The sequence below is a fragment of the Chionomys nivalis genome, chromosome 2 (genome assembly GCF_950005125.1).
Source record: "Chionomys nivalis chromosome 2, mChiNiv1.1, whole genome shotgun sequence".
NCBI lineage: Eukaryota > Metazoa > Chordata > Mammalia > Rodentia > Cricetidae > Chionomys > Chionomys nivalis.
The window spans coordinates 77,799,108-77,825,683 of record NC_080087.1 but is presented as its reverse complement, the minus strand read 5'-3'; the positions used below and the strand labels follow the sequence as shown (position 1 = coordinate 77,825,683).

The window sequence follows — 26,576 nt, the reverse complement described above, 5'->3', positions numbered from 1 at the left end:
CAAAATGGAGGGCACACATATTAATTTTAAGTAAGTAATCTGAATATAATCTGGGCCACACTTTCTGCTGGAAGCCTACATAAGGACATGAACGAAGGAAGCTTTTGTTCTTTGCCTTCTTGCCCTCTCCTTGCTAACAAGGCCATTTTTTACTGGCAGTGGAATTCCTGTGTCCATCGAAGTCCAGCTGAGACATTCAGCCTTGTGGACTGAACAACTACTGGATGTTTAGACTTTCTGCTCATAGCTAGTCATTGTTGAATTAGCTGGACCACAGCCTGTAAGTCATTCTAATAAAGCATCTTTCTATGTATGTAGAGAGATTCATTCTATAAATTCTGTTGTTCTAGAGAACCCTGACTAATACACAACACATTTGACGCCCTCTTCTGGCTTCCAGGGGCATCTACATATACAGGCATGCACATACATCTTTTTTGTTTTGTTTGTTTTTGTTTTTCGAGACAGGGTTTCTGTGTAGCAACCCTAGCTGTCCTGGAACTCGCTTTGTAGACAAGGCTGGCCTTGAACTCAGAGATCTACCTGCCTCTGCCTCCAGAGCGCAGGGATTAAAGATGTGCGCCCGGCTAATAAATCGTTTTTTTAAAGGCTTTTATTTATGTGTTTTCTGCGTAGGGGTGTTTTCTTTGCATGTATGCACACCAGAAGAGGGCACTGGATCCCATGGGACCAACCAGAGTTATAGACTCCTGTTGTGAGCCATTTGGGTGCTGAAAAGTAAACTCAGGACTTCTGGAAGAGCAGCCACTGTTTTAACCGCTTAGCAACCTCTTCAACCCCTAAGATAAAATAAATCTTTAAAAACGACAACAAAAATGTGTCGGGAATACTGTGTTTCTTTGCTTGCGCTTCCAGGCCACAGAGTCCCTAGGACCCGCCCCAGATCGTGCCACCATACAGGTCCCGCCCACAAGTCGAACCAATCCACTAGACCACACCCAGCTCCCCCTGATCCCTCCCTCGCGACTGCGGAAATGCCTACCGTGCGGCACCGCCTCCTTCGCTCAACCTCTGACTTCCGTTTCCGGTGTGAGCCGTGAGCGCGCGCGAGCGCAGCAGTGGGAGGCGGCGACCAGCCGGTGAGTGCAGGCGTCGGACCCCGACCTCCCGGCTGCCGAGCGCTGGCAGTCAGGCCTCATCCTCGCCCGGGGCGTTTCTGGGATTGCCGTGGGTGACTATCGGGCCCTGAGGGCCGCCCCACCTGCTTCCGTCCTCACAGGCCTCAGGCTGCGCCCCTCGCCCCTCCGCGGGCCCGAGTCCGCGCCGTGGGGCTCGGCCGGGACCCTGACTCCCAAACGGAGCTCCGCCCCTGCCTCACGCCCACCGCGCCCAGCCGGGCCGGCACTCTTCTCAGTTTCGCTTGCATGCTTGACCCGCTTCACATCCCCTCGTTCGACCTCAGCCGCTTGGCCATCTCAATCGTCTGTGCACGCCCTTCACCTGGCCTCACCCTCCAGCAGCACATCGCTGCTGTGCTTCGGAGAAGCTTGCCTTCCCTCCACCAGCCTTCATCTTCCTACTCTGCTGTAGCCCTTCCCCCTCATGCATGGCTCCTGCAGAGCGTCTCTCAGGTTCTGTGAGCCCAGCCCTGGCAGCTCAGGATCAGACACTTCTTTCATTCCAAAATTTCCAATTTCTTTTTTCCAGACGGGCCTCACTATATAGCCTTGGCCAGTCTGGAACTCACCACCTAGACCAGGCTGCTCCGGACTCAGACTTCTCTCTGCCTCTGCCTTCCCAGTGCTGAGATTAAAAGTATGCACCACTAACACTGGCCAGTTTTTTCTTTGCTTTTTTTCTTCTCTTTTCTTTTTTTTTATTTTAATTAAAGCGGCTGTCCCCATGTAGGCTACACTGGACTGGTACATATAACCCAGGCTGGCCTTAAACTCAAGGCAATTCTGCATCAACCATCCAAGGGCTGCCTATTCCATAATCTTTCATCTGGACTTTAGCACATTATCTAGGACAATCCCTTTCCCAGGAGAGGGTCTTTCTCGTAGTGCCCGAGCTACCACAGCAGGACTGTGTACACATCCTTCTCCACACTCACCCTCCAGGTCTGCCGCATAGCCTCTCCCAGGAAGCCATCAGGGTCCACACCAACTTGTCAGAGGACTGTGGCTCTGCCCTGTGGTTTTTCCAGTCTGTCTGACGTGTCTGGTGCCCTTGTCCCTCAGGTAGAGAGAGGCCTCACCACGATGTGGCACGAGGCTCGGAAGCATGAGCGGAAACTCCGAGGCATGATGGTGGATTACAAGAAGAGGGCGGAGCGGCGCCGGGAGTACTATGAGAAGATTGTGAGTGACCATATTCCAGCATGGGTGGGAGGGCCCCAGAGGGAAGGGTCCTGTCAAGGCGAGAGCCCTGTTTCCACAGCATCCTTCTCGTTCTTTCCACTATGACTGCTTCCTGGGGCGCTGGAGGAGGAGCTATGGGCTTTGCCCACTCTAGACAAGCCCTCTACCATCCTAGCTACCCTGTATCCCGTCTCTTCTTGAGAAACGTGTTCTGTAATTCTCTGGCTCAGTCTTCCTGCCCTGTTTCTCCTGGTTTACAGGTGTGTGGCCACACTCACCAGACAGTCATTTCTTCAGCCAAGTCGTTGGGGTTTTTGTCAGCTTCTTGTATCTGGTGCAGCCCTGTGTAAAACTGGCATTGAAGTTGGAGGACCCTGTAGCTCCAGACATAAGACTTTACCCCTGGAAAACGAAACAAAACACCCCAACAAACTCCATGGTTTGGCCCAAAAGGCCCTTGTGGCCTCTGCTGCCCTCTCAGTGACTTTCCTGAGTATCTTCCCTGGCCTTTTCCATATCTGCCACCAAAGATGGGCATTGGTTTATGACGCCTTCCTTTGTCTAACTATTGTTTGTTTTGAAGACCCCCAGCTTGAAATGACAGTTGCTTACCTGGCCCAGTCTTTTAGATTCCATTCCTATAGACATTGTACTAACTATAGTGTCGCTGCCTAGCCTTTCTGTTCCCCTTGTCTTCAGTCTTGTCCCTTGCAACCCATCCAACAGACTAGAGAGATCTTTCTGAAGTGCAAAACTGGCCCTCTTCCTCCCTTGCTCAGAATTCTTTGGCTCCTGAGTGTCTTTGGGAGAAGGCCAGGCTCTTGACCGTAGCTTTCAATGGTCTACATAGTTTGTGTTTTGTTTTTTTTTTTGGGGGGGGGGATTCCCCCTAGGAGGTTTTGAGAATGGAAGCCAAGGCAGGGCTTATGCCAAACAGATTTGAGCCACACCCCTAGGCCCTCACTGGGGGATTCTAGGCAGGGGCTCTACCACTGAGCCACACCCCAGCCCTTCACTGGGGGATTCTAGGCAGGGGCTCTACCGCTGAGCCACACCCCAGCCCTTCACTGGGGGATTCTAGGCTGGGGTCTTCCACTGAGCCACTTGACCCTTAGTCTGAATTTTACCTCTCCTCCAGATTCATGCCATTCCATGGTCTGCCTGACTCCCCTGTTCACGTTATCCAGGCCTTCTGGCTATCCCTAATATTTCCTTGTGCATGCAAATTGATGCACCATGTGGAATCAGTTTGGCTCTAGGCGGAGGAATGGAATATGAATGAGAGGCAAACATGACAGAAGTTTTTCTCTTATCTCTGGAGAGTTTTGTTGTGAGGTCTGAGAGAGCTGTGGAGGCTCCAGCTCTTGTGTCTTCATTCCACCCAGCAGCAAGGAGGAAATGAGAGAAGGAGGACAGAGGCTCTCGTGCCTGTTGTTGAGAGGGTTTCTGGGTGTTTTCCTGTGACCCTTGGCCCCTGTCCTGTTGACCTTTCATCCTCAAGGAAGCAGACATGCATAGACTCCATGCTGGGTGGGGTTCCACACCAGATTATGAAGTGACCACTGAAGTAGGAGCATGGAGGTGTGTGGCCTGTCGGTGGAGAGCAACTGCCTGAGATTGTCTCGCAGGCTGGTTGGAGGATTGGATGTCTAGATCAGTATGCCTTGCCTGTTGGGTGTTTTGTGGCACGGCAACATACCAAAGAGAATTCCTTGAAAGTCAAGCCTGGTGACCCTTTGAGTGTATTTGGAGTTATGTTCAGATCATGGAGGACTCAGGCATCTGCATCACCACAAAGCCCACCCCAGCATGGGTGACAACTCATAAAAGCTAGAGCTCCCTGCCGTGTCTACAGGTGGCTCTACCAGTGTCTTTGGCCTTAGTCAGCACTTGTGTTGCTGTGGCAACAGCTTTAAGAAGAATGTTGTCAAATTAGTAGTAAGTGTCAGAGCCTTTTAAGAGGCCTTAGCTTCCTGAGCCAGGAGGGAATGTCTAAGCGGGCAGGAGACAGCCACACAGCTTGTGTGTCACAGTTTGTGTGACCTGTGCTCGGGAAGGGTTAACTTGTGGGCTGGGATGTGGCTCAGTGGTGAGTGCTTGCCTAGCCAGCACCCTCTCCCCCACATACACATAAAGAAAAGGAAAAATAACAGACTCACAGTCCCTGATATTGCTGGGTACAGTGGAATTGGGATTCAGACCGGTGGATGAATGCCACAGAGAGAGCCTGAAGAGTAGTGTTCAGGCTCCCCTTCCTGACAGTGCCTAGGAACAGCCCCTCACTGGGTGACAAGTGTCTGTGAGGCTCTTTGTCATGGGGACCATATAAGCAGCCAGTGTCCTGCCCTGGAATGTGATCTGCATTAAGATGTGTGGAGCCTAGCTGTGAGAGACACCAGCCCACTGCCGGTGGCTGGGGTGGCCTGGGGGAGTTATGGAAGCAGGGGTGAGCAAGCCACGGTGGACTGTGGCTGCTTGAGTTGAGTTTGTCTATGAGCTGCTGGTTTTACATCCCTGATCGCTGATCATTCTTGGTGACTGCTTTTCTTTGAGTTTTGTGACTTTTCTGTCATTGTTCCTATTCTTGACATCTTTCTTTTTTTTTCTTGTTTTTTTTTTTTTTGTTTTGGTTTGTGGGTTTTTTTGTTTGTTTGTTTGTTTTTTGGTTGGATCTTGCTAAGTTGCTGGCTTAGAATTCGCTGTGTAGCTCAGTCTACCTCAACTCACATTCCTTCTACCTCAGCCTCCCGGGTTCTGGGATCACACGTGTGTGGCTCCATGCCTCTTCTCTAATCAGTCCTGTCGTTTGGATAAAGAAACGTAATCTACAGGACATGGTGCTGTACACTTTTAATCCTTGTATTTGGGAGGCAGAGGCAGGCGAATCTCTGTGAGTTTGGGGTCAGCCAGAGCTGCATGAGCAAGACTATCTGAGAGGGAAAAAGAGAAAGAAAAACAATCCCTGTTAATACACAGGTGAGATATAAACAAGTCTTACTCTAGAAGGCCCATGTCAGCCGTGCCCTGTATGTAAGGGTAGTCCTTGGTGAAGGCAGGGATGTCCCCTACACTGAACTGTGAGGCTTAGTGGGTGGAACTTGAGCTGTTGGCCTTGGACATCCATTGGTAAGTATTGGAGTTCACGGAGGCAGTGCATGACAGAGCATGCGCGCATGGACTCCGGGCCTATCTGAGCTCAGAGGCAATACAGCCTGGTTGTAAGAGTGGATTCCGGCCGGGCGGTGGTGGTGCACGCCTTTAATCCCAGCACTCGGGAGGCAGAGGCAGGCGGATCTCTGTGAGTTCGAGACCAGCCTGGTCTACAAGAGCTAGTTCCAGGACAGGCTCCAAAAACCACAGAGAAACCCTGTCTCAAAAAACCAAAGGGGGGAAAAAAGAGTGGATTCCGTTGATTTGTTTGCCTCTGGTGCCAGGGATGGAGCCTAGAGATTATTATATTTTATCTATCTATCTATCTATCTATTTATTTATTTAGGTTTTTCAAGACAGGGTTTCTCTGTAGTTTTGGGGCCTGTCCTGGAACTAGCTCTTGTAGACCAGGCTGACCTCAAACTCACAGAGATTCGCCTGCCTCTGCCTCCCGAGTGCTGGGATTAAAGGCGTGCGCCACCACTGCTCTGGTGAGCCTAGAGATTATTTGTGCTAAGTATACATGCTATCTTCATGCACTACTCTCAGCCTGGATTTTACATCTTAGGAAGGGACAGCCTGGTTCTTTGCAGTGTATCTCACAAAGCCAAGAGTTAGAAGAACGTCATTGTCTATGGATGAATGAATAAGGAAATGGTGGACTGGGTAATGTCTCGGGGATTAAAACACTTGCTATGCAAGCATGAGAACCAGAGTTTGCTTCCCCAGAACCCACGAAATGCTGGGTAGGCATGGTGGCTCACTTGTAGTTCAGCCTCAGGAGGGCAGAGGCTGGATCCCAGAGAAGCTGGCTAGCTAGACTAGCCCTGTCAGCCAGCTTTGCATTTGATTGAGAGACCTTGCCTCAATGAATAAGGTATAAGGGAGATGGAGGGTGATTCCTGAGCCCAGGGCCTCCACGTGCATGTGTACCCATCCAGGTGCACACACTCCTGCAAACATGCACACACATGAAAATGGGAAAAGGAAAAAATGTGACTATGCATACACTGGAGGTGTGTATCCTCACATCCAGTGTGGAACACGGAGCCAGTACAGCAAAACAGTACCACACTCTGGGTATGGAGCTCTGTGAATTCCTGGTCAGAGTAAGTTACATGTGAGACCCTGTTCCCAACCAAACAGGAAAACCCAAAAGGCTATTGTATGATGCAGCTTGATCCTGCATTCCAGTTGATGTAGTCAAACACTTACCTAGAATGGCGGTTGTTAGGGGCGGGGAGCCGGGAAGGGCATTCTTTAGTGGGTAGAGTTTGCACTTTGCAAGAGGAGGCTGTAGTAGAGATGGACAGCCTAATTCACGCTGAGAACCTCTCCTCGTTGGTTGAGGCTTCTACACTGTGCTTACCCAGTTAAGGGCGGGGTGGGGCTTTGGTCAGTGAGAGAGCACTGAGTTTAATCTACTGCGCAGCAGAAAAGTTCGAATGAAAATGGTTGAGCATAGATTCTTCACTAGGTGCTTTTTACCACAGTGGCAATTACCCTAATATTAACACCTTAGAAAGGAGCTAGGTCGGGCTGGAGAGATGGCTCAGCGGTTAAGAGCATTGCCTGCTCTTCCAAAGGTCCTGAGTTCAATTCCCAGCAACCACATGGTGGCTCACAGCCATCTGTAATGAGGTCTGGTGCCCTCTTCTGGCCTGCAGACATACACAGAGACAGAATATTGTATACATAATAAATAAATAAATAAATAAATAAATAAATAAATAGATAAATGTTTTTTTTAAAAAAAGAAAGGAGCTAGGTCCATCTAGGGACAGATGAGTTCTGCTTGATGTGGGTGTGATCTTGAGTGTGGTTTTGCCTCACTTTCCTCCTGTAGGAAATGGGTGTTTCTGGGGTTGCAGAGGTTGAGTGGAGGATGTTTTCACAAACTGCTTAGCTCAGATCCTGGCTGTTAGGATAGCTTGACCTTTCCATAGTGCCACTCCCCAGGCATGCCCTGGCGTGGGGGCGCTTACTTGGGCTCTGTGCCTGTCACTTCTGGGATACAGATCCCTCCAGGGGCTCTTGCAGACTTTATGCTGCACCTGGTGTCCCTAGAGGCTTGGCCTCAGACTTGCTGGAGGCTGTGTGGCCTGAGGACTGAAGGAGGCAAGCAGGTGTGGAGCAAAGGGCTTGATTCCACAGCCACCTGCTGCCCCCTGTGATCTTGGGTAGGCCCTCTCTCTGTCAGCTTCACTGTGAACTGAGGGTCTTGACAGCCCAGTGCTGGGCAGAGTCATGTGAGCAGGGGGCCAGCTGTGGCTGCTCTGGGCCCCTGCTCCGACCTACATCCACCCCTGCTGGGCGTGAGAGGGGAGCAGACAGAGCTGTGAGTGGAGCTGGGATGGCAAGCAGGTGAGGCTGTTTCTGTAGGAAGAATTCTTTTCTTCTCTTGCTTAATTTACAGGCCCTGGGGACATATCCAGCAGTGAGCAAAACAGATCCCTGCCCCTTGGGATGTTCATATTCTTGTGGGAGGCTGGTGGCGATGGAGCTAGCTGAGCTAGAATAGCAGGTGCTTGTAGGCGCCCTGAGGAAACAAGTGGGCCCAGTAAGGCATTTATGTGGAGCGGATTAGGGATGCTCTTGAGGAGCCATGAAGTAAGTGAGAGAGCAGCCCTGCTGAGGGGGAACAATAGCACAGAGCCTGGAACTTTCTGGAAGTAAAAGCAGGGAGACCCATAACCTGGACCAGGATAGCCAGGGGGAAAGTCAGGAAGACACCCAGAGCACGCAGAGGCTCTGGGGAGAGGAGGTCATGGCTTGGAGGGACAAGGAAAACATTGCAGAGGGCAGGGTAGCCACATGCCCCAGGAAGAGGCGACCGTGGAGAGCAGGAACCAGCAGAGCAGAACTGTGGGAGCCAGCTCAGGATTTATGGTGCAGCATTGAGCCCCCGTCCTCTCCCCCAGTGATGTGATGTGATGTGACCACAGGAACTGCCAGGCCAGAGCTCTCTGCCTTCCCTGCCACCAGGTTTATGCTTCCCATGGTGCTTCTGTGATTTGGATTTGTATGTCCTCCCCTAGGCTAGGACCCAGGGTTGAGTCTCCAACTTAGGTATCCTTTTGGGGGACTGGTTTTTATTTTATTTATTTGTTTATTGTTTTTCGAGACGGTTTCTTTGTGTCACCTGGGCTCCCTAGAACTTGTTCTGTAGACCAGGCTGGCCTCAAATTATAGCTCTACCTCCCTTTGCCTCCTGACTGCTGGGGTTAAACGCCTGGGCCACCATCCCCAGCTCTTTGTTTAGCTTTTTATCTTCTGTAGTTTCCTTTTGGTACTAAGGGTAGAGCTAGGGCTTCCTGCACTGTCCCACGGCTACAGCCTCAATCCAGGGTCACTTGTGTGCAGTTCAGTTTCCTTGTGCTTTGCCTGTGCTGGCTGTCAGTTCCACCACCCTAGGGCCCTAGGGCGTATGGAGCAAGACTTTGTCTGCCTGGTATCTCCCTGGAGCCTGCAGACATGACTGCCACTGCTCTTGCTCGAGTGATTTCGCTGCCCTCAAGGCTGCTGCAGGCCAGTGCTCACATTGTGCTCTAGATGAATGGCCCCAGATAGGTACAAAGAGTTAGGGGCAATACTTTAGACAGTATGTCTGTAGCCCGGGTAGGCTATTAATTTACAGTCTTCTGCCTCAGTTTCCCAAGTAGCCAAGAGAGATAGGCTGGCTGTCAGGATGGCTCAGCTAGAGCAGAGTTCAGCACTGCTGGCCACATCTGGGAGGGCAGAGTTCCCTGTCCCAAACGGTGGTTCGGATGCTGGCTGTGCATATTGGCTCACCTATAAGGTGTGGCCAGGGACTTGACCCAGAGACCAGCTGACCACTAGGCCTGCTTGTGGAGGCATGGTGGGCCTTGGCTCCTTGGTGACCTCTGACCTGTCCCTCCCTGCAGAAGAAAGATCCCGCCCAGTTCCTGCAGGTGCATGGCCGCGCCTGCAAGGTTCACCTGGATTCTGCCGTTGCCCTGGCTGCTGAGAGCCCTGTGAACATGTAAGACTGTTGAGGGGTGGTGTAGTGTCAGAAGGGACTTGGGGGGTACTCTTGAGTCTGCAGTAGAGTTCGGGTAAGGACTGGCTTTTGTGTGATTGGGCTGGGAAGATTGTGTGTGTGAAGTTGACTGTTAGAGGTTCTGTAGACAATCACGGTGTGGGGAAAACTTAGCGCTGACTGAAGCTCACAGGGGCAGGGGGTAGAGGGGATGTTTCAGGGTGACTGTGGTTCTTTTAGTGGCCTCCTTGACCTGGTTTAAGTTCCTTGTTGTTGCCTGGCCCTGAGAAGTGGGCCAGCAGATGGATGGCTTTGTTGTTGGGACCAGATCTTAGGTGTAGTTTGGGGGTGCAGCATCGAGACCTGAGCTGGAGATGAGAGTGAAGTGACACTGGGGGTCAGAGGGGACTTGAGATGGTAGGGACCGGGTGCTTGGATTCTGAGTCCTGCCTCTCTGCCTCACCCCTCCCACCTCAGGATGCCTTGGCAAGGGGACACCAACAACATGATTGACCGCTTTGATGTTCGCGCACATCTAGACCACATCCCCGACTACACCCCCCCACTGCTCACCACCATGTAAGTCCTCGGAGGCGGGGCTGCCAGGGACCCCATAGCAGCTCTCTGCCTCAGTGTACCTGTCACCTTTCTTGGGTAAGAAGAGCCTTGTCCATTCCTCCCTTCGTCAGAAGCCTCCCCACTTCTCTTTGGTTCACCTTTCCTTTAACCTCTCCCACCAAAAGCTCCCCGGAGCAGGAGTCGGACGAACGGAAGTGTAACTACGAGCGGTACCGAGGCCTGGTGCAGAACGACTTCGCCGGCAGTGAGTGGCGGGGCGGGGCATGGGGCGTGGGGCTGAGGCTCGACGACCTAGACAAGGCTCACCCAGGTACTCGCTGCTGGTTGCCTTGGTTCTGTCCCAGTCTGTGTGCTCCTCTCCCGCCTGGGCCTTGAGACTAGCACAGGGCTCTCTGGAGGTTCTGCCCAGGCCGCCTCCCATCCCTTCCCCCCGAGTCTGTAGGGTCCTTTAACTGAAAAGGAAGGAGAAGGGTGCACATGCACTGTGCCCACTGCATGGGCGAGGGTCGCAGGAAGAAACACTGCTTTGTTGTGAGCAGGACCTCGGACAGTTCGACTGGCCTTCACTGAGGCTCCAGAAGGCGAGGGCTCCCCGCCCCCAGCTTCCCCTGGAAGGCACATCCTCATGGGAAGGCTTTTCTGTTAGCTCGTCTGGCACACCTGCGTATGACTGGGGGTGTGATTTGTGTAAGGCTAGGGAACTGGCTCAGTAGTTAGGAGTACCTGCCATGAAAGCCTAACAACCTGGATTTGATCAGGAGACCCCACTCCTGAATTGTCCCCTGACCTCCACATGCAAGCCTTGTTGCATGTGCGCATGGCATGCGTGGACACATGGGTGTCTGTTTGAGAATCTGTTTCTGTCCCTAGCATTGCAAACATAAAACAAACCCCTCCTGTGACCCCGCACAGCTTCCAGAAGGGCAGAGGACTCCTTAGTTTCCTTTTCCCCGTCAGTGCTTTGTGCTGGGGATGATGCAGGGCCACACACAGAGACGCTAGGGACCTGCTCTCCTGTCTTGCTGCACCATTAGATCTCGGGTTATGTTTCTTACTGTCTACATGTTTGAGACACAGTCTTACTCTGTAGCCCAAGCTGCCCTGAAACTGGTGATCCCCTCCCTCCAGAGCTGCAATTATAGGCAAGGATCACTGTGCCCAGCTTGACGCCCATTTTACAGACAGGACTCAGAGGTGTCTATGGAAGTGAAGTCTTCACTATGGATACAATTGTCCAGGGTCACCTACACACAAACCCCTTTACTGGCAGGTCTCGGGTGTCTGCTCCGGGGGTCAGCTTGAGAGTTCAGGGATTACATATACAAATCTTGTTTCACGCTGGCACAGGAGGCCTGCACATGGGCTTGATAGTCCCAGATTTCCGTGTTTTAAGATGCGTTTATGTATTTCTTAATATCATTAATTTATTTATTTTTTTTGTTTTTGAGACAGGGTTTCTCTGTAGCTTTGGAGCCTGTCTTGGAACTTGCTCTGTAGACCAGGCTGGCTTTGAACTCACAGAGATCTGCCTGCCTCTGCTTCCCGAGTGCTGGGATTAAAGGCGTGTGCCACCCCTGCCCAGCAGTGCTGTCATTTTTGCCCAAGCCTTGATTCCTTAGAGCTAGAGCCCGGACTTCCCTTACTTCTTCATTCACTCCTACAAGCAGTGTGTCCTCTGCTGTCCAGTGGTGGACAGAGAGCCACGGCATAACCACACGAACAGTTTAAGAACAAGCCTAGGTAGTGTAAGAGACCGCTTGCTAAGCGTTCCTGAAGGGAAGTAAGGCGGAGCTGGGTATACATGCTTTCTACTGAGCCAGGGAGAGGTGTGGATTCCAGTCCCTGGAATAGGGTGCATAGAGGTTCTGAGGTGGGTGTCTGCCACGGCCAAGAAGGGGCCGTGCTGTGTTACCTAGCCCAGACACCAGGTGTCACTGGTAGAAAGCTGAAGTGCTCAGGTTGGTACAGTGACCCAGCACCAGAGGTGCTGCAGAGGCTGAGGCGGGGGAATCTCAAGTTCAGGGCTTGCCTGGGCCAGCCTGAATAACGTTGTGAGACCCTGTCTCACAAAGATGGGGATACAGTTTCAGGGTAGAGCACTTACTTGTCGTGCATCCTCGGTGTCCCTTCACCCTCGCCCTTCAAAAGAAAGGAAAGCTGGGGCTGGAGAGATGGCTCAGCGGTTAAGAGCACTGACTGTTCTTCCAAAGGTCCTGAGTTCAATTCCCAGCCACCACATGGTGTCTCACAGCCATCTGTAATGAGGTCTGGTGCCCTCTTCTGGCCTGCAGGCATACACACAGACAGAATATTTATACATAATAAATAAATAAATATTTTTAAAAAATAAAAAATAAAGAAAGAAAGGAAAGCTAGGCAGAAGCCTGCAGAGGATAGGGAAAGCTGAAGGGAAACCATGCTGCCTAAGTACCCTGGGAAGTTCCTGAAGTGGGTGCCGGGGTGTAGGAGAGCATGATCTTCAGACACCCCACCAGTACAAACCAAGCCACAGGACCTCATGGGGTGGTGGCCAGTGGGGTCCACATGATACCCAACACTTACAGGCATGCATATGGTTCTGGAGGCCAGAGAGGCCCCATGACAGCGGTAGGACCCCTAAGTCGCTAGTGCTCACTCTGTCAGTGATCCTACACAAGAGGGAACTGAGGCACATTACCAGGATCACAGGGAGAGTGAATCATCTAGCTGATGTTGTATACCATGGTCACGGGGTCTCGATAGAAGAGTGATTTGAAATAGGGGACCCTGCCTTGGCTGCCCACTCCCGTCTTTGCACTCCACTCCACACGCACATATGCTAGGCTGTGCTGACCTCTGACCTCTCCTTGCCAGTCTCTGAGGAACAGTGCTTGTATCAGATCTACATTGATGAACTGTATGGAGGCCTCCAGAGACCCAGCGAGGATGAGAAGAAGAAGTGAGTCAAGGGCTGGTCTGATGGGTGGGGCCAGCCCTCCCACCTCACCACCGCAGTCTATGGTCTATATGTGGAGAGGAAGAGTCAGCAGCAGAGGACAGGCTCTGATTGAGCTTGTTGCTCCCACTTTGCAGAGTAGGAGGCATGAGCCCTGTGGGGAAACTTCCTGAGTGTGAGTCCTGTGGAGAGGGCCGAGGGAAGGCAGCCTCTTGGAGTCAGCCTTAAGTCAGGAGCTGTCAGGAGCATGGGTGATGGGGGTGTCATGCACTTGTCCCAGTGCCTGCATGCAGTAAGCTTGCCACCTAGAGATGCTGATGTCACTTTGCAGAGGTTGGGGTCCTAAGCCCAGGGTTGCCAGCCATCTCAAAAGCCAACCTGGCTGGGCACTGTAGTTGGAGCCCTGATCATATCTGGGAGCACCCACTGTAGGATCTGCTTGGACATGCTTGGGTACTTCCCAGACACTCAAGCCTTGGCTTCAGGATAAGGGTGCTGGGATGAAGCAGGGGGTTTGATAGCAGAAATCAGTAGTGGCCTCTCAGTGTGTCCCCTGAAAGCAAAACTGGGGCACACTTTGTAAAGACGGCTCTGGCTCTGCACTCAGTGAGACTTAAGGCCTGTGCATGCAGTCTTGTCTCCTGACAGGAGTAAGCCAACATGGGCAAGGTGGGGCAGCCCAGGACAGTGCCTGGGTCAGGAGGCCAGGAGAAGAATGGGAAGGACCAGGCCATAGGCGGGAACTAGAGTGGAGTATCTTAGGTGGACATATGTTGCCAAGGACTCAGGATCTATCATGGGGCTTGCCTGTGGCCCTACTCCTGCTAGGTAGCCCCTGGCTCATGACTCATTTCGCAGGCTGGCAGAGAAGAAGGCTTCCATTGGCTATACCTATGAAGATAGTACTGTGGCCGAGGTAGAGAAGGTGGCCGAGAAGACAGAGGAGGAGGAGTCACCAGCTGAGGAGGAGAGCAATTCGGATGAAGATGAGGTCATCCCCGACATCGGTGGGGTCCCCTCTCTGCCCTCCCCACCTGCAGCCCCTAGGCATCGATTTTGTGTCTTGTCCCTCACCCTCTGTAGCGTACCCATGCTTACAAGGCCTTCCTCTGCCCCAGCTATAGGACCTTAGCCTTCCCCTGCTTCCCTGGCCCACTCCCAGCCTTCTCTGTCCCTGTCCCCTCTCCCAGTCATTTCTGGGCCCTGTTTCTATAAGATTTTCCCACCTTGGGGCTGGCTTTCCTAGAGCTGCCCCCATCCTCCAGCATCTGTCACTCATCCCCATGCTCACCGCCTTTCCTCCTATGGAAGTCCCGAGTGAGAAGACTGCGGCTGCCACCTTTCCAGCCTGCTCTTCCTGTACATGTGGGCTTAGCCTCAGGCAGAGCTGATATCTCCTGCCCTCCCTCCGTGCGCTGCTCTGATGCCCGCCCCACGCCTGTCTCTGTCCACCTCCCATCCTCTTTTTCCTGCACTCCATCTGTAGACTCATCCACCCTTCCTTATTTGTCCCCCTTGTGCAGTATGCTGTCCTGACCAAGCCCCAGCTTGGGCCTCAGCAGAGCCAGCACAGCTACATCCTCCCTGAAGGTGTTCTACCTGGTAGACCTGTCCCCACTTGGGGCACTACCCCCTTCTATCTTCTCCTGGGACTAGGGTCCCTGACAGCCTTTCTCTTGCTGCAGACGTGGAGGTGGATGTGGATGAGCTGAACCAGGAGCAGGTGGCTGATCTCAATAAGCAGGCTACAACCTATGGCATGGCTGATGGAGACTTTGTCAGGTGAGACCATGCCGGCTGACATGCTGGACTCTGTCCCTGCCCTGACCTCCGAGGCACCTCTCTGGTACCACAGCTATCCTTCTCAGCCTGTGAGCAGTGCACTGGTGGAACTTGCTGCAGAAACAGATCCTGTCACACAATGTGACCTAAAAACTACTAGGTTCCTTGGGGACAGCACCCTCTTGTGGGGTGCAGCTTTATGCATTATTCTTTATATCAGTGGCACCAACAGACCAGAAACTGTTTTCGTGTGGAACCTAGGGATCAATCCCAGGTCACTACCCAAGTCTGAACCCACAGCTCTCTAGCACAGTGATTCTTTATTGTTTGTTTGTTTTTGTTTTTGAGACAGAGTTTCTCTGTGAAACATCCCTTGCTGTCCTGGAACTCATTCTGTAGACCAGGCTGACCTTGAACCTGCCTCTGCCTCCCAGGTGCTGAGATCAAAGGTGTGTGCCACCACTGCCCAGCTAGCACAGTGATTCTTATTACAGTTCCTTGGTGTTACGGTGCTACTTCATAACTGTACTTTTGCTACTGTTATGAATTGTAATGAGAATGTGTTTTTGGCAGTGGAGGTTTGTCAAAGGGTTTGACCCATAGGCTGAGAGCTCCTACTCTAGCAGTTTGACCGCTGTCAGGAGCACACGACCATTGGCCTCACCTACCTGGGTCCCTCTCCCTTTCCTGACCGCAAGCCCCTGTGTGGCCTCCTCACTGGAGTTGTCCAACGCCTAGTCTGTCTTCTGAGCCCTGTTGCTATTCACCTTGCCTCACCCCTGGGCACCCTACTCCATGATTTCTCAGGCTTTCTGTGTGGCTCTTACCTCTGTGCTGAGGTTTCCTGTGCAGTTGGCACTATCTGAGGGACCCTATACTCAGTCTCCTCGTGCTTGAAGTTCCCCAAGCTAGAGCCCTGAGCACTCTTTGAAGTCTCCAGTCACTGGGATTACAGGCTTGCACTACCAGGCCTAACCAGGCCCGGCTGGGTTGGTTGCTTTCATTTGTTTTGTTTAGTAAAAGTAGCAAGGATATTTTTATTTGCAGAATGTGAAAAAGGGATGAAGGTGTCCCATCCTGCACCCTCTCCCTGTTCATTTGGTTTTTATTTTTCTTGTTTCTTTGTTTTTAAGTTTTTTTAAAAAATATTTATTCATTATGTATACAGTATTCTGTCTGCATGTATGTCTGCAGGCTAGAAGAGGGTGCCAGATCCCATTACAGATGGTTGTGAGCCACCATGTGGAAATTGAACTCAGGACCTCTGGAAGAGCAGTGAGTGCTCTTAACCTCTGAATCATCTCTCTAGCCCCGTTTGTTTGACTTTGAAAAGGGTTCTCAAAGTATCACCAGGCTATCCTCAGTCCTCTAGCAATACTGGGACTTCAGGTGTGAGCCACCATGCCTGGCTAGTGCGGAATGTGTTCTTTCTCTTTTTACTTATTTATTTGGAGATAGGGTCTTATAACTCAGGGCCTCAAACTTGCTATATAGCTAAAGATGGCCTTAAACTTCTGATCTTCCTGCTTCTACATTGCCAGTGTGAGGATTTAATGCTGCATTGTTCTTCAAAAAATTTTATGGGCTGGAGAGATGGCTCAGCAGTTAAGAGCACTGACTGCTCTTCCAGAGGACCGGGGTTCAATTCCCAGCACCCACATGGCAGTTTACAACTGTCTGAAAATGCAGTTCCACAAGATCTGACACCTTCACAATCAATACACATAAAATAAAGTTAAATAAATCATTTTTTTTAATTTTTTTTTTTTTTTTTTTTTTTACCTTTCTTTGGTTTTGCGAGAATGATTTTCTCTGTCTAGTCCTGACTGTCCTCTGTTGCTCTGCAGACCAGGCTGGCTTCTAACTCACAGAGATCCACCTGCCTCTCTCCGAGTGCTGGGATTAAAGACGTGTGCCTCCACTGCCTGGTGGGTTCTGTTGTGTTTTGTTTTGGATTTTATTTCATTTTATCTGCATGTAGTTAGTTCCATGTATCATGTGCATCTGGTATTTGCAGAGGACAGAAGAAGGCATTAGGTCCCCTGGAGCTGGAGTTAACATGCAGCTGTGAGCTGTCAGATGTGGGTGCTGGGAACTGAACTCAGGTCCTCTGGAAGAACAGTAGGTGTTCTTAACCTGTGAACCGTCTCTGCAGCCCCAGGCGCTGAGCTCTCACTCCTAAAGCAGCACCTGTCTTTCAGAAGGTTCTTCAGGAGAGTGCTTGTGGTTATGTTGTGGTTGGGATCCCAGCACCCACATGGTACCTCACAGCCAGTTCCTCCAGGGGCACCAGGCACACGGGTGATACACAGACACACTTGCAGGCCAAATACCCATACACATAAAACAAATGTAAAAACAGATTTTTTTTTTAGGTGCTCAATAAAATCTATTGAATATTCAAAGAAATTTGGTGTAGTGGCACACACCTATGATCCTCAGATCCTCTGAGGCAAGAGGGTCTTAAGTTCAGAATCAGCCTGGGCTATAGAACAAATCCCATGAAAGGGAAAGTCAGGAAAAGAAAAGAAAGGGCAGGGATGCATGCCTGTACATCATTTAGTTAAGAGGATTACTTTAGTGAATTCAAGACTAGCCAGGCCTGGCTGGAGAGATGGCTCAGTGGTTAAGAGCATTGCCTGCTCTTCCAAAGGTCCTGAGTTCAATTCCCACCAACCACATGGTGGCTCCCAACCATCTGTAATGAGGTCTAGTGCCCTCTTCTGGCCTGCAGACATACACACAGACAGAATATTGTATGTATAATAAATAAATAAATATTTAAAAAAAAAAAAAGCCAGGCGGTGGTGGTGCACACCTTTAATTCCAGCACTTGGGAGGCAGAGGCAGGCGGATCTCTATGAGTTCGAGACCAGCCTGGTCTACAAGAGCTAGTTCCAGGACAGGCTCCAAAACCACAGGGAAACCCTGTCTCGAAAAACCAAAAAAAAAAAAAAAAAAAAAAAACCCGGGCGGTGGTGGCGCACGCCTTTAATCCCAGCACTCGGGAGGCAGAGGCAGGCGGATCTCAGTGAGTTCGAGACCAGCCTGGTCTACAAGAGCTAGTTCCAGGACAGGCTCCAAAACCACAGAGAAACCCTGTCTCGAAAAACCAAAAAAAAAAAAAAAAAAAAAAGACTAGTCAGGCCTGTAACTGCCCTTCCTCAGGGAGAAAGAAGGAAAGAGTTGTATCCAAGAATCCCGAAGTACCATTAGGTCCCTGCTGTCTTTGCTAGGGCTCTGCTCACCCTGTGACCTTTGCCCTCTGCAGGATGCTGCGAAAAGACAAGGAGGAGGCCGAGGCCATCAAACACGCCAAGGCCCTGGAGGAGGAAAAAGCCATGTACTCGGTGAGTTCTGGGTAGGATGAGGGGGCAAAGGTGTGTCTCTAGTGAAGGCACACTCCTCACCATCCTGGCACTTCCTATCTAGGGCCGTCGTTCCCGGCGACAGCGAAGAGAGTTCAGAGAGAAGCGGCTGAGGGGCCGCAAGATCAGCCCTCCCAGGTAGAATTTTTTTTCCTGGGCAACTTTACTCACAGCCAGGGGCTCAGGAGCGTAGCCTTGGCTTCAGGAAGGAGTTGCTCTAAGGACAGTTACTAGTGAGGAGTAGCATTGTATGTTTTCCTCTGCCACCTGCCATCTAACCCTGCTGGCCTGGGGACTCTTGGGGAATGGACAGGAAGCTACTGGCGATGGCTAGAGGAGCTGTGGCCAGAGCTCAGGGCCCCAGTCATAGTGGATTTGTGCTGCTCTGTGACCTCTGCAGAGTCTAGAAAAATGATTCCTCTCTTCTAGCTGGGCTCTTCCTCTGCAAAGTGAGGAACCCTTACCTCCGAGGAGAGGGGCCTGAGCCACTTCCCACATGGAAGTCTTGAGGCAGGGTTGGATAGAGTGGTTGCACATGAGGGGAGGCTTGGCCTGGTGACCCTAGGCAAGTCTCTGATAAAGGAAAAGGATTGGATGTGGCTCTAAGGTTTAAACTGCTCAGGGCTAGGAAGCCCTGGATTCTCATTATTCCTGCTTTTAATAATAATAACTCAGTGGCTCTGTCAATATATTGACTCAAAATTCTAGATGCAGGCCACATACCTGAGCTGGGATCTTGGCTCCTTCACTTTTGAACAGTGTGACCCTAGGCAAGCCACTTGCCCTCTCTGGGCCTGTTCCTGTCCTATGAAGAGTAATCAGAATTCTTGAAGAGTCGCTGAGTTAAGTTAGGCACTCTGTTGTTTTCACACAGCATCGATCAGGGACTGGTTATGGGGAAGTTCTTCCAGTGTGGGGTTGGAAAGCCGGGCAGCTTCAGGGCTGCTCATGCTGTGATAAGGAGACAGGTGTGGGTTCCCCATAGTCAGGGTGCATAGGCGTAGTCTGCAGCACTGGGGATCTGGGTGGGAGAGGCCCAGAATTCACGCCAGCCCACTCTCAGCTCTCCTTTGTTTTTCCTGTTGTCTACATAGTTATGCCCGCCGAGACAGCCCCACCTATGACCCCTATAAACGGTAAGTGTCAGCACCCAGGACAGAGCCATCATCATGGCTGACCTTTTGGGTCACCCCTGTCACAGATGGCATCTTGTGGTCTGTGGGTGGTTGTTGAATCCATATCAGTTTTGCTTTTCCAATTTATTTTCCTCAACACCGTCAACAGAACAGGCTGTGGTACACACCATCAAATACGGCATAGGGGATCTGGAGATTGGGTGTCTTTAACACACACTCCCAGAAATAGTGAGCAGTGCCAGGCACTGACAGTCTCACCCAAAAAGCATGGTGCAGGTCCCATGGTGTTGGGTGGTGGAGGGCAGTCCAACTTAACTTCTGCCTGCTCCTCTCTTAAGGCCAAGGGTGGGGCCTGGTGGGGCTTTTGTGTTGGCTGCTTTGCTCGAAAGGGTGTTCCACTAGGCCCCGGTATCTCAGGATGAAATTAAACTACATGGAACAGCTGAGAATTTATTCTCCAGGTCAAACAAGAAGACTGCAATATTTTCATTGAGTGTATTGAAGCCCAGAGCCTCATGCGTAGGCAGCGGCTGTCTCTGAACTGTACCCAGCCCTCATTTTCACTGATTACGTAAAGCCAGGCATTTTCTTTTTTATATTCGTTTACTGAGACAGGGTTTCTCTGTGTAGCCCTGGTTATCCTACAACTCTATGTAGAGTAGACAAGGCTAGCCTTGAAATAGTCAGAGAACTGCTGGCCTTAGCCTTCCCAGTACCAGAATTAAAGGCATGCACCACTACCACCCCCAGGCCCATTTTCTGTTTTGAAAAATTACATTTGTGTGGGTGGGTGCAGTGCATATGCTCCAGGGCTGGGGGTAAAATGGCAGCTTAGAGGAATAAGGTCTCACTGTGTGTGGGTTCAGGGGTTGACCTGAAGTTGTCACGCTTAGGAGCAAGGCTTTACCTGCTGAGCCTTCTCACCAGCTGCAAACTTACTTGGTTTTTCGAGACAAAGTTTCTCTGTGTAACAGTTCTGGCTGTCCTAGAACTTGCTCTGCAGACCCGGCTGGCCTTGACTCAGTAGTAGGATTAAAGGCATGTCCCATGACCAATTAATTTATTTTTGAGACAAGGTCTCTCTGTAGCTCTGGCTGGACTTGACCTCTCTATGGATGTTTACCTGGCTGGCCTCTAGCTGACACAACCCACTAGGGCCCTGGTGCAGCTGGGGTGGGTTCTGAGTGCTGGCCTCCCTTTTGCCCACCCTCTGCTGCAGGTCACCTTCGGAATCCAGCTCTGAGTCCCGCTCCCGCTCTCGCTCCCCGAGCCCAGGCCGCGAGGAAAAGATCACTTTCATCACCAGTTTTGGGGGCAGCGATGAGGAGGCAGCTGCTGCGGCCGCTGCGGCTGCCGCATCGGGAGCCACCCCCGGGAAGCCCCCTGCACCCCCCCAGCCCGGCGGCCCCACTCCAGGCCGCAATGCCAGTGCCCGGTCGGTAACGCTTGTGGGCACCCTAGCCGGTTCCCGGGGGGTGGGGGGTGGGTGGGGAGTTTCTCTAAGGGCAGTGGTGCTGATGGCTCCGTGCTCCCACAGCCGCCGCTCCTCCTCGTCCTCCGCCTCCAGGACGTCCAGCTCGCGCTCCAGCTCGCGCTCCAGCTCGCGCTCACGCCGTGGCTACTACCGGTCTGGCCGCCATGCGCGCTCCCGCTCGCGTTCCTGGTCCCGCTCGCGCTCCCACTCCCGGCGCTATTCGCGCTCCCGCAGTCGCGGACGGCGGCACTCCGAAGGCGGTTCCCGAGAGGGACACCGCTACTCGCGCTCGCCAGCCCGGCGTGGCGGGTACGCGCCTCGCCGCAGAAGCAGGTCCGCACTCGAGCTCGCATTTGGGCGGTTGCTGGCATTGGGGAGGCAGGCTGGGGACAGATTGCTCTTTTTCAGCAAGCACCTATTTGGAAGCAGGACGGGGTAGGTGCCCAAAATTTGGGGTGGGGCCTGATCATTCTTCAGGGATACTGGACATGGAGGTGTCTCTTTGACTCCTGCCTGGACTATCCAGTCTACAGGACCTGGGAATCTGGTGGGTGGGGCTATAACCTTTGTGGAAGGGTCAGGTTCCCAGGGGGCAGTGGAATATGGGCTGTGGCTGCTTTTAGGTTTGGTGGGGAAGAGCTCAGAAGCAGGGGCAGGCTTACTGACCCAGCTGGAGTTTGTTCTTTCGTAGAACGGGGGCAGCGTAAGTGTTGAGGGTAGACCCTGGCCCTGCTTATGATGTGTTATGTTGCCGTGTTACTGCCAGTCCGCTGGTGTGTATCAGTCATAGCGCCGTCCATCCACCTGTGGGAGCTGTAACTGCCAGGCTCAGTCCTGGCTCCCTCATCCTCCTGTTGCTCTAGAGAGGCTGAGAGTACTTGTTTCCTGATGGCTGTGGTCACTCAGGACTGTGACAAGCACTAGTCAGCCCGAGCAGATTTGTTACATATTTGGAAGTTGACTTCTGAATCTTTTCTGTAGCCCAACCACAGGAGAAAGGCTGGGGAGGGAAACGGAGCCTATCACAAACTGGATGCCAGCCCGAGACTCTCACTAGTACCCCAAGCAGGGAATCTCTGGGACTGTGCAGCCTGTCCAGGGCTTGAGCGCTGGTGCTGGCTAATGTGTGGGGTAGGGAGCGCCACAGGTGTGGACCAAAGTGGGGCACTGAGTGCCCTGAGCTAGGCCACCCCCGGATGTTAGCACCTGGGTATCCCATGAGATAGAGAAGTGTGGCCAGCATACTCAATGTTCTAGAATGTGCCCAGGGAGCAGCAGGAGCTTTCGGAGGGAAGTATGGGGGAGGAGGAAAGTGGACTGAATATACTCAACCCTATTGGAGACCCGTGGACTTGGAAATTGAGGTGACAGTCCTCTCCTCTGCTACACTGCTAGGAGCCGCTCCCGTTCAGGTGACCGCTATAAGCGGGGTGCCCGAGGTCCCAGGCACCATAGTAGCAGTCGTAGCCGCAGCAGCTGGTCCCTCAGCCCTTCCCGAAGCCGCAGTCTGACCCGTAGTGGAAGCCGAAGCCAGAGCCGGAGCAGAAGCCACAGCCGCAGCCAGAGCCAGAGTCACTCGCCATCGCCCCCGAGGGAGAAGCTGACCAGGCCAGCAGCGTCCCCTGCTGTGGGCGAGAAGCTGAAAAAGTGAGTAGGGGCCTGGCTGGAGCTGAGGGAGCCCCCACTGGGTTCATTTTGTGGGGAGGTGTGCGCACTGCCTTATAGAGGCATTGCCATCATGGCCTCGGCTGGGGTAGACTGTTAGAGAGGGGTGTGATCCTGCCTAGGTTCTGTGGGTCAGGAACACATTCTGAAGGTTCTGGAGCCCATGGCTAATGGCTGTCCTGAGGCCCATGGTAAGGGTAGCACTCCCATCTCCTCCCACCCAGGACCGAACCTGCCGCTGGTAAAGAGACAGGAGCTGCCAAAGTCAGTAAGAATTTGGAACTCGCCCGTCTAATTCCTGTCAGCAGCAGTGTCCAGAGCTGGGCCCGGTGGGCCTGCAGGGGGCCCAGGGGGAGGGAGAACCAGCCCAGGGACTACTCTGGGGAGGGGCTACCCAGGCAAGCTAAGTCCCATCCCTGACTCCCACGGGGCTCCAGCTGACCCCCAAGTCCCAGGCTCTTGGCTGAGGTGGGCTGGACGAACTCTGGGCACCCACGCCTATCCCGCCCCTTCTCCCGCAGCCCAAGCTGACCCCACAGGAGAGGCTGAAGCTGCGGATGCAGAAGGCTCTGAATCGCCAGTGTAAGTGTCCCGTGTCGTCGTCGTCCCTCCCCCCCCTCCAGCCAGAGCTGTGGGAAAAGTGGGATGACCTCTGAGCCTGCCAGAGCAGGTCAGGTGGTGGTGTGGGGAACCCTGAGCACAGCCCTCAGCCCCACATCCTTCCTCCACAGTCAAGGCGGATAAGAAGGCTGCTCAGGAGAAGATGATACAGCAGGAGCATGAGCGCCAGGTCAGGCCAGGCTCAGAGGGGTGGGGCACTTGGGTGCAGTGGGGGGGCTGAGCCACCCCTCACAGCTGTTTCTGCTGCAGGAGCGCGAGGATGAGCTGCGCGCCATGGCCCGAAAGATCAGAATGAAGTAAGGCCCTGGCCTGTGGTCAAGGCAGCCCTGCTGCAGGAGGCCCCTCCCCCCTTTCATTGGTTTCCCCAGCCCATTGCTGTCCTCATGTTCAGGCGGCTCTTCCTGATGGCCTAGGCTCCTCACCTTCTGACCTCATGTCTGAACAACATCCCCATACTCTCTGGCCTCCCCACGTCTGACAACCGTGTCCTTGGTGTTTAATGCTTAATAAGTGGTAAAGTGAAGCCCACCCCATGGTGGGTCTCTTAGGTTAGGGGCTTTTCCTTTCCCCTTTCTTCTCCTGCGTTAGATGTTGGACTGTGGTCAGAGTCCTGGGCCTAGATCATAGGCTTGGGGTTTTGTCTTAAGTCTCTCTGATCAGGTGAAGCCTGAAGTGGCTCGGTGCCCACCACACTCACCACACTAGACAGCTAGGATTAGTACCCAAGTCCTCAGTTTGCCTGGGGCCCTTAGGAAAAGCCTGGGCTGTTGTACTGTGTAACAGGGCAAGGAGGGGAGCCAGTCAGGGATGGGGTTCTGGACCTGTCGGTTCTTTCTGATTTGTGCTATGGGTGGGAGCTGACATTTTGCGCTCTCTGAGCTGGGCTGCCTTTCTCTGTGGGGCAGTGATGGGAATGGCCCTGCCTCTATATAGTTAGGCATGTGACCTCCTGGGCTGTGGGGGACCTGCTGCCGCTCCTGCTTTCTCGTTTTCTAAAAACAGATACACACACGTGCACATATATACATATATATTTGGCTTTTGGTTTTTATTTATTTATTTATTTATTTATTTATTTATTTATTTATTTATTATGTATACAATATTCTGTCTGTGTGTATGCCCGACCCCATTACAGATGGTTGTGAGCCACCATGTGGTTGCTGGGAATTGAACTCAGGGCCTTTGGAAGAGCAGGCAATGCTCTTAACTTCTGAGCCATCTCTCCAGCCCCCTGGGTTTTTTTTTTAAAGATAGGTTTTCACACTGTAGCTTTTGGTGGCCTGGAATTCACTAAGTCGCCAGGGTATCTCTGAGTTCATGGCAATCCTCCTGCTTTATCTTCCCAAGTGCTGGTACTACAGGCATGAAACACCATGCCTGGCTTGCTGGAAGAAGGAAGTGAGCAAGCCAGCAGGGCACATGAGGTGGCGCATGCGTGGATGTCAGAGGACAAACTCCAGATATCAGGACTCTCTTTCCAGTGTAGGACCTGAGGATGGAATCCGGGTTGACACAGTGCTCCCCTGAGCTGTCCTGTCACATGTCATTCTTGTTTGCCGAGTTCCTTTTACTTCTTTTAATCTTTCCTTGCTGCACGCCTGTGTTGGATTAACATTTTAGGTGTAGGTTAATTTTATTGGTGCACCTTCAGAGACTGCTGTCAGGTGGAGGAAGAGGCCAGGCCTGGTGTTTCCCCTCACTGTCTGCCTCATTCCTGCCTGAGCCTCAGTGTATGCTGCTTCTCACTGGATAGGAGCACGTTAGGCCTGGCTTTCCTGGTAGATACAGGGCAGCCCAGTCTGCACCGGCAGTGCCTACAGCCCGCAGGTGCTCACTCCTCCCTGTTGGTTGCCTCCCCTCTCCCCCTGCAGGGAGCGGGAGCGACGAGAGAAGGAGAGAGAAGAGTGGGAACGCCAGTACAGCCGCCAGAGTCGCTCACCCTCTCCACGCTACAGTGCGTATTTTGCCTACCATTGCTACAGTTCTCACATTGCCAGGGTCAGGAGAGTTAGGCTGCTTCTCGGGACCATTAGAAAAACTGGGGCTGGGCGGTGGTGGCGCACGCCTTTAATCCCAGCCCTCGGGAGGCAGAGGCAGGCGGATCTCTGTGAGTTCGAGACCAGCCTGGTCTACAAGAGCTAGTTCCAGGACAGGCTCCAAAAACACAGAGAAACCCTGTCTCAAACCCCCCCCCCAAAAAAAAAAAGAAAAGAAAAACTGGGTGTGGTGGTTCTTACCTAAAATCCAGCACTCCAGGGCTAGAGATCAGGGTTACCTGGAGAAATCCTGCTTTAAATAATAAAGGAAGAAAACAGTTCTGATCTGGCGGCGGAGAGTGGGGCAAGAGAGTCCAGCCAGATTTCACACACACCACATATACACATGCCACAAAAACAAACAAACAACCCCCCCCAAAAAAAAGGCCGGGCGATGGTGGCGCACGCCTTTAATCCCAGCACTCGGGAGGCAGAGGCAGGCAGATCTCTGGGAGTTCGAGACCAGCCTGGTCTACAAGAGCTAGTTCCAGGACAGGCTCCAAAGCCAGAGAAACCCTGTCTCGAAAAACCAAAAAAAAACAAAAACCCAAACCCACAGCACTGTGGAGTCTCACACAGGAGGCTCACTTGTTTTGTTGTTTGGGAGCAGCCTATATGGGGAATTCATCTTATTGTTTAAAAAAGTTCTAGACAGTTTGGCAGACACTGGGAAGACAGAAGGATCTGAGTTTCTGAGTTTGAGGCCAGTCTGGTCTACACAGCCAGTTTCAGGCTAGCCAAAGGCAACATAGTGAGACCCAATCTCAAAACAGTAGGACCTTGCTTGAGGCACACACAGACTGCAGGTGCCCCATCTGAGCTGAGAATGTGGAGAAGGCTTCACCCTCACAGAGGTGGCCTGCAAGGTCGAGGCAAGGGCTCCAAGATGGCCAGTGGAGGCTGACTGGCATCACTGTCCTTTTCTTTCAGGTCGAGAGTACAGTTCTTCTCGAAGGTGAGGCTGCTGGTCCAGCTACCAGGGGTGACTCTTCAAGTCTCCTTTGCCTCTTCATTTGGTGTGGCTGGACTTGTTCCCTGGGGAAGACACTCCTCCTTCCCTCAGCAGCCCAGTCTCCAGGCCTGTTGGTGCATGTGTGCTTGGGAGAGGTTCCCAGCATCCCACCCTCATAGTTTTCTCCCTTCTCCGCAGGCGCTCAAGGTCCAGGTCCCGAAGCCCCCATTACAGGCATTAGACGGAGGACTGAGTGGGGGCTGCGATGCCCTGGGTTTCTGTAGTGAAATAAAAGCTAACATTATTTAATGCCCTTTGCTGTTTGCTGTCCTGAGTAGGTGGGACTTGCAGGCTACATGCAGCTGAGGACTGCCGCAGGTGCGGCCTAGCCTGCAGGGTGTGGTGAGGGGGGCCTGCCCAGGAGGCAGGGGCCAATCCAGTCAAGGGCTCAGGCTGTGTGGCATGTGCGGACAGGGCCAGTGGATGACGGGCTAGGACTGGACTGCGCCCAGGGGCCTCTGGTGACAGGTCCAGGCCTCTCCTTGCCCTTGCCC

General features: G+C 52.5%; 1 protein-coding gene across 5 annotated transcripts; it reads left to right on the top strand.

Moving 5' to 3' along the window:
- The first annotated feature begins 1,009 nt into the window (after positions 1-1,009).
- Positions 1,010-26,335, top strand: Clasrp (CLK4 associating serine/arginine rich protein). 5 transcript variants are annotated; one of them, XM_057755426.1, is made up of 21 exons: positions 1,010-1,100; positions 2,202-2,321; positions 9,377-9,474; positions 9,949-10,050; positions 10,215-10,294; positions 12,904-12,988; positions 13,844-13,992; positions 14,671-14,767; positions 18,039-18,117; positions 18,200-18,273; positions 19,230-19,271; positions 20,491-20,706; positions 20,809-21,078; positions 22,141-22,392; positions 22,635-22,674; positions 22,932-22,992; positions 23,142-23,200; positions 23,281-23,327; positions 24,906-24,988; positions 26,001-26,025; positions 26,221-26,335. In XM_057755426.1, the coding sequence occupies exons 2-21, from the start codon at positions 2,223-2,225 to the stop codon at positions 26,261-26,263; spliced, it is 2,001 nt and encodes a 666-aa protein (XP_057611409.1). In that variant the 5' UTR covers positions 1,010-1,100; positions 2,202-2,222; the 3' UTR covers positions 26,264-26,335. The 5 variants fall into 5 exon arrangements, 3 of the variants coding, with proteins under 3 accessions (XP_057611409.1, XP_057611390.1, XP_057611400.1); XM_057755407.1 differs by having other exon boundaries at positions 23,281-23,329; positions 24,884-24,988; XM_057755417.1 differs by lacking the exon at positions 1,010-1,100 and adding an exon at positions 1,707-1,776 and having other exon boundaries at positions 23,281-23,329; positions 24,884-24,988.
- Positions 26,336-26,576: the final 241 nt, after the last annotated feature.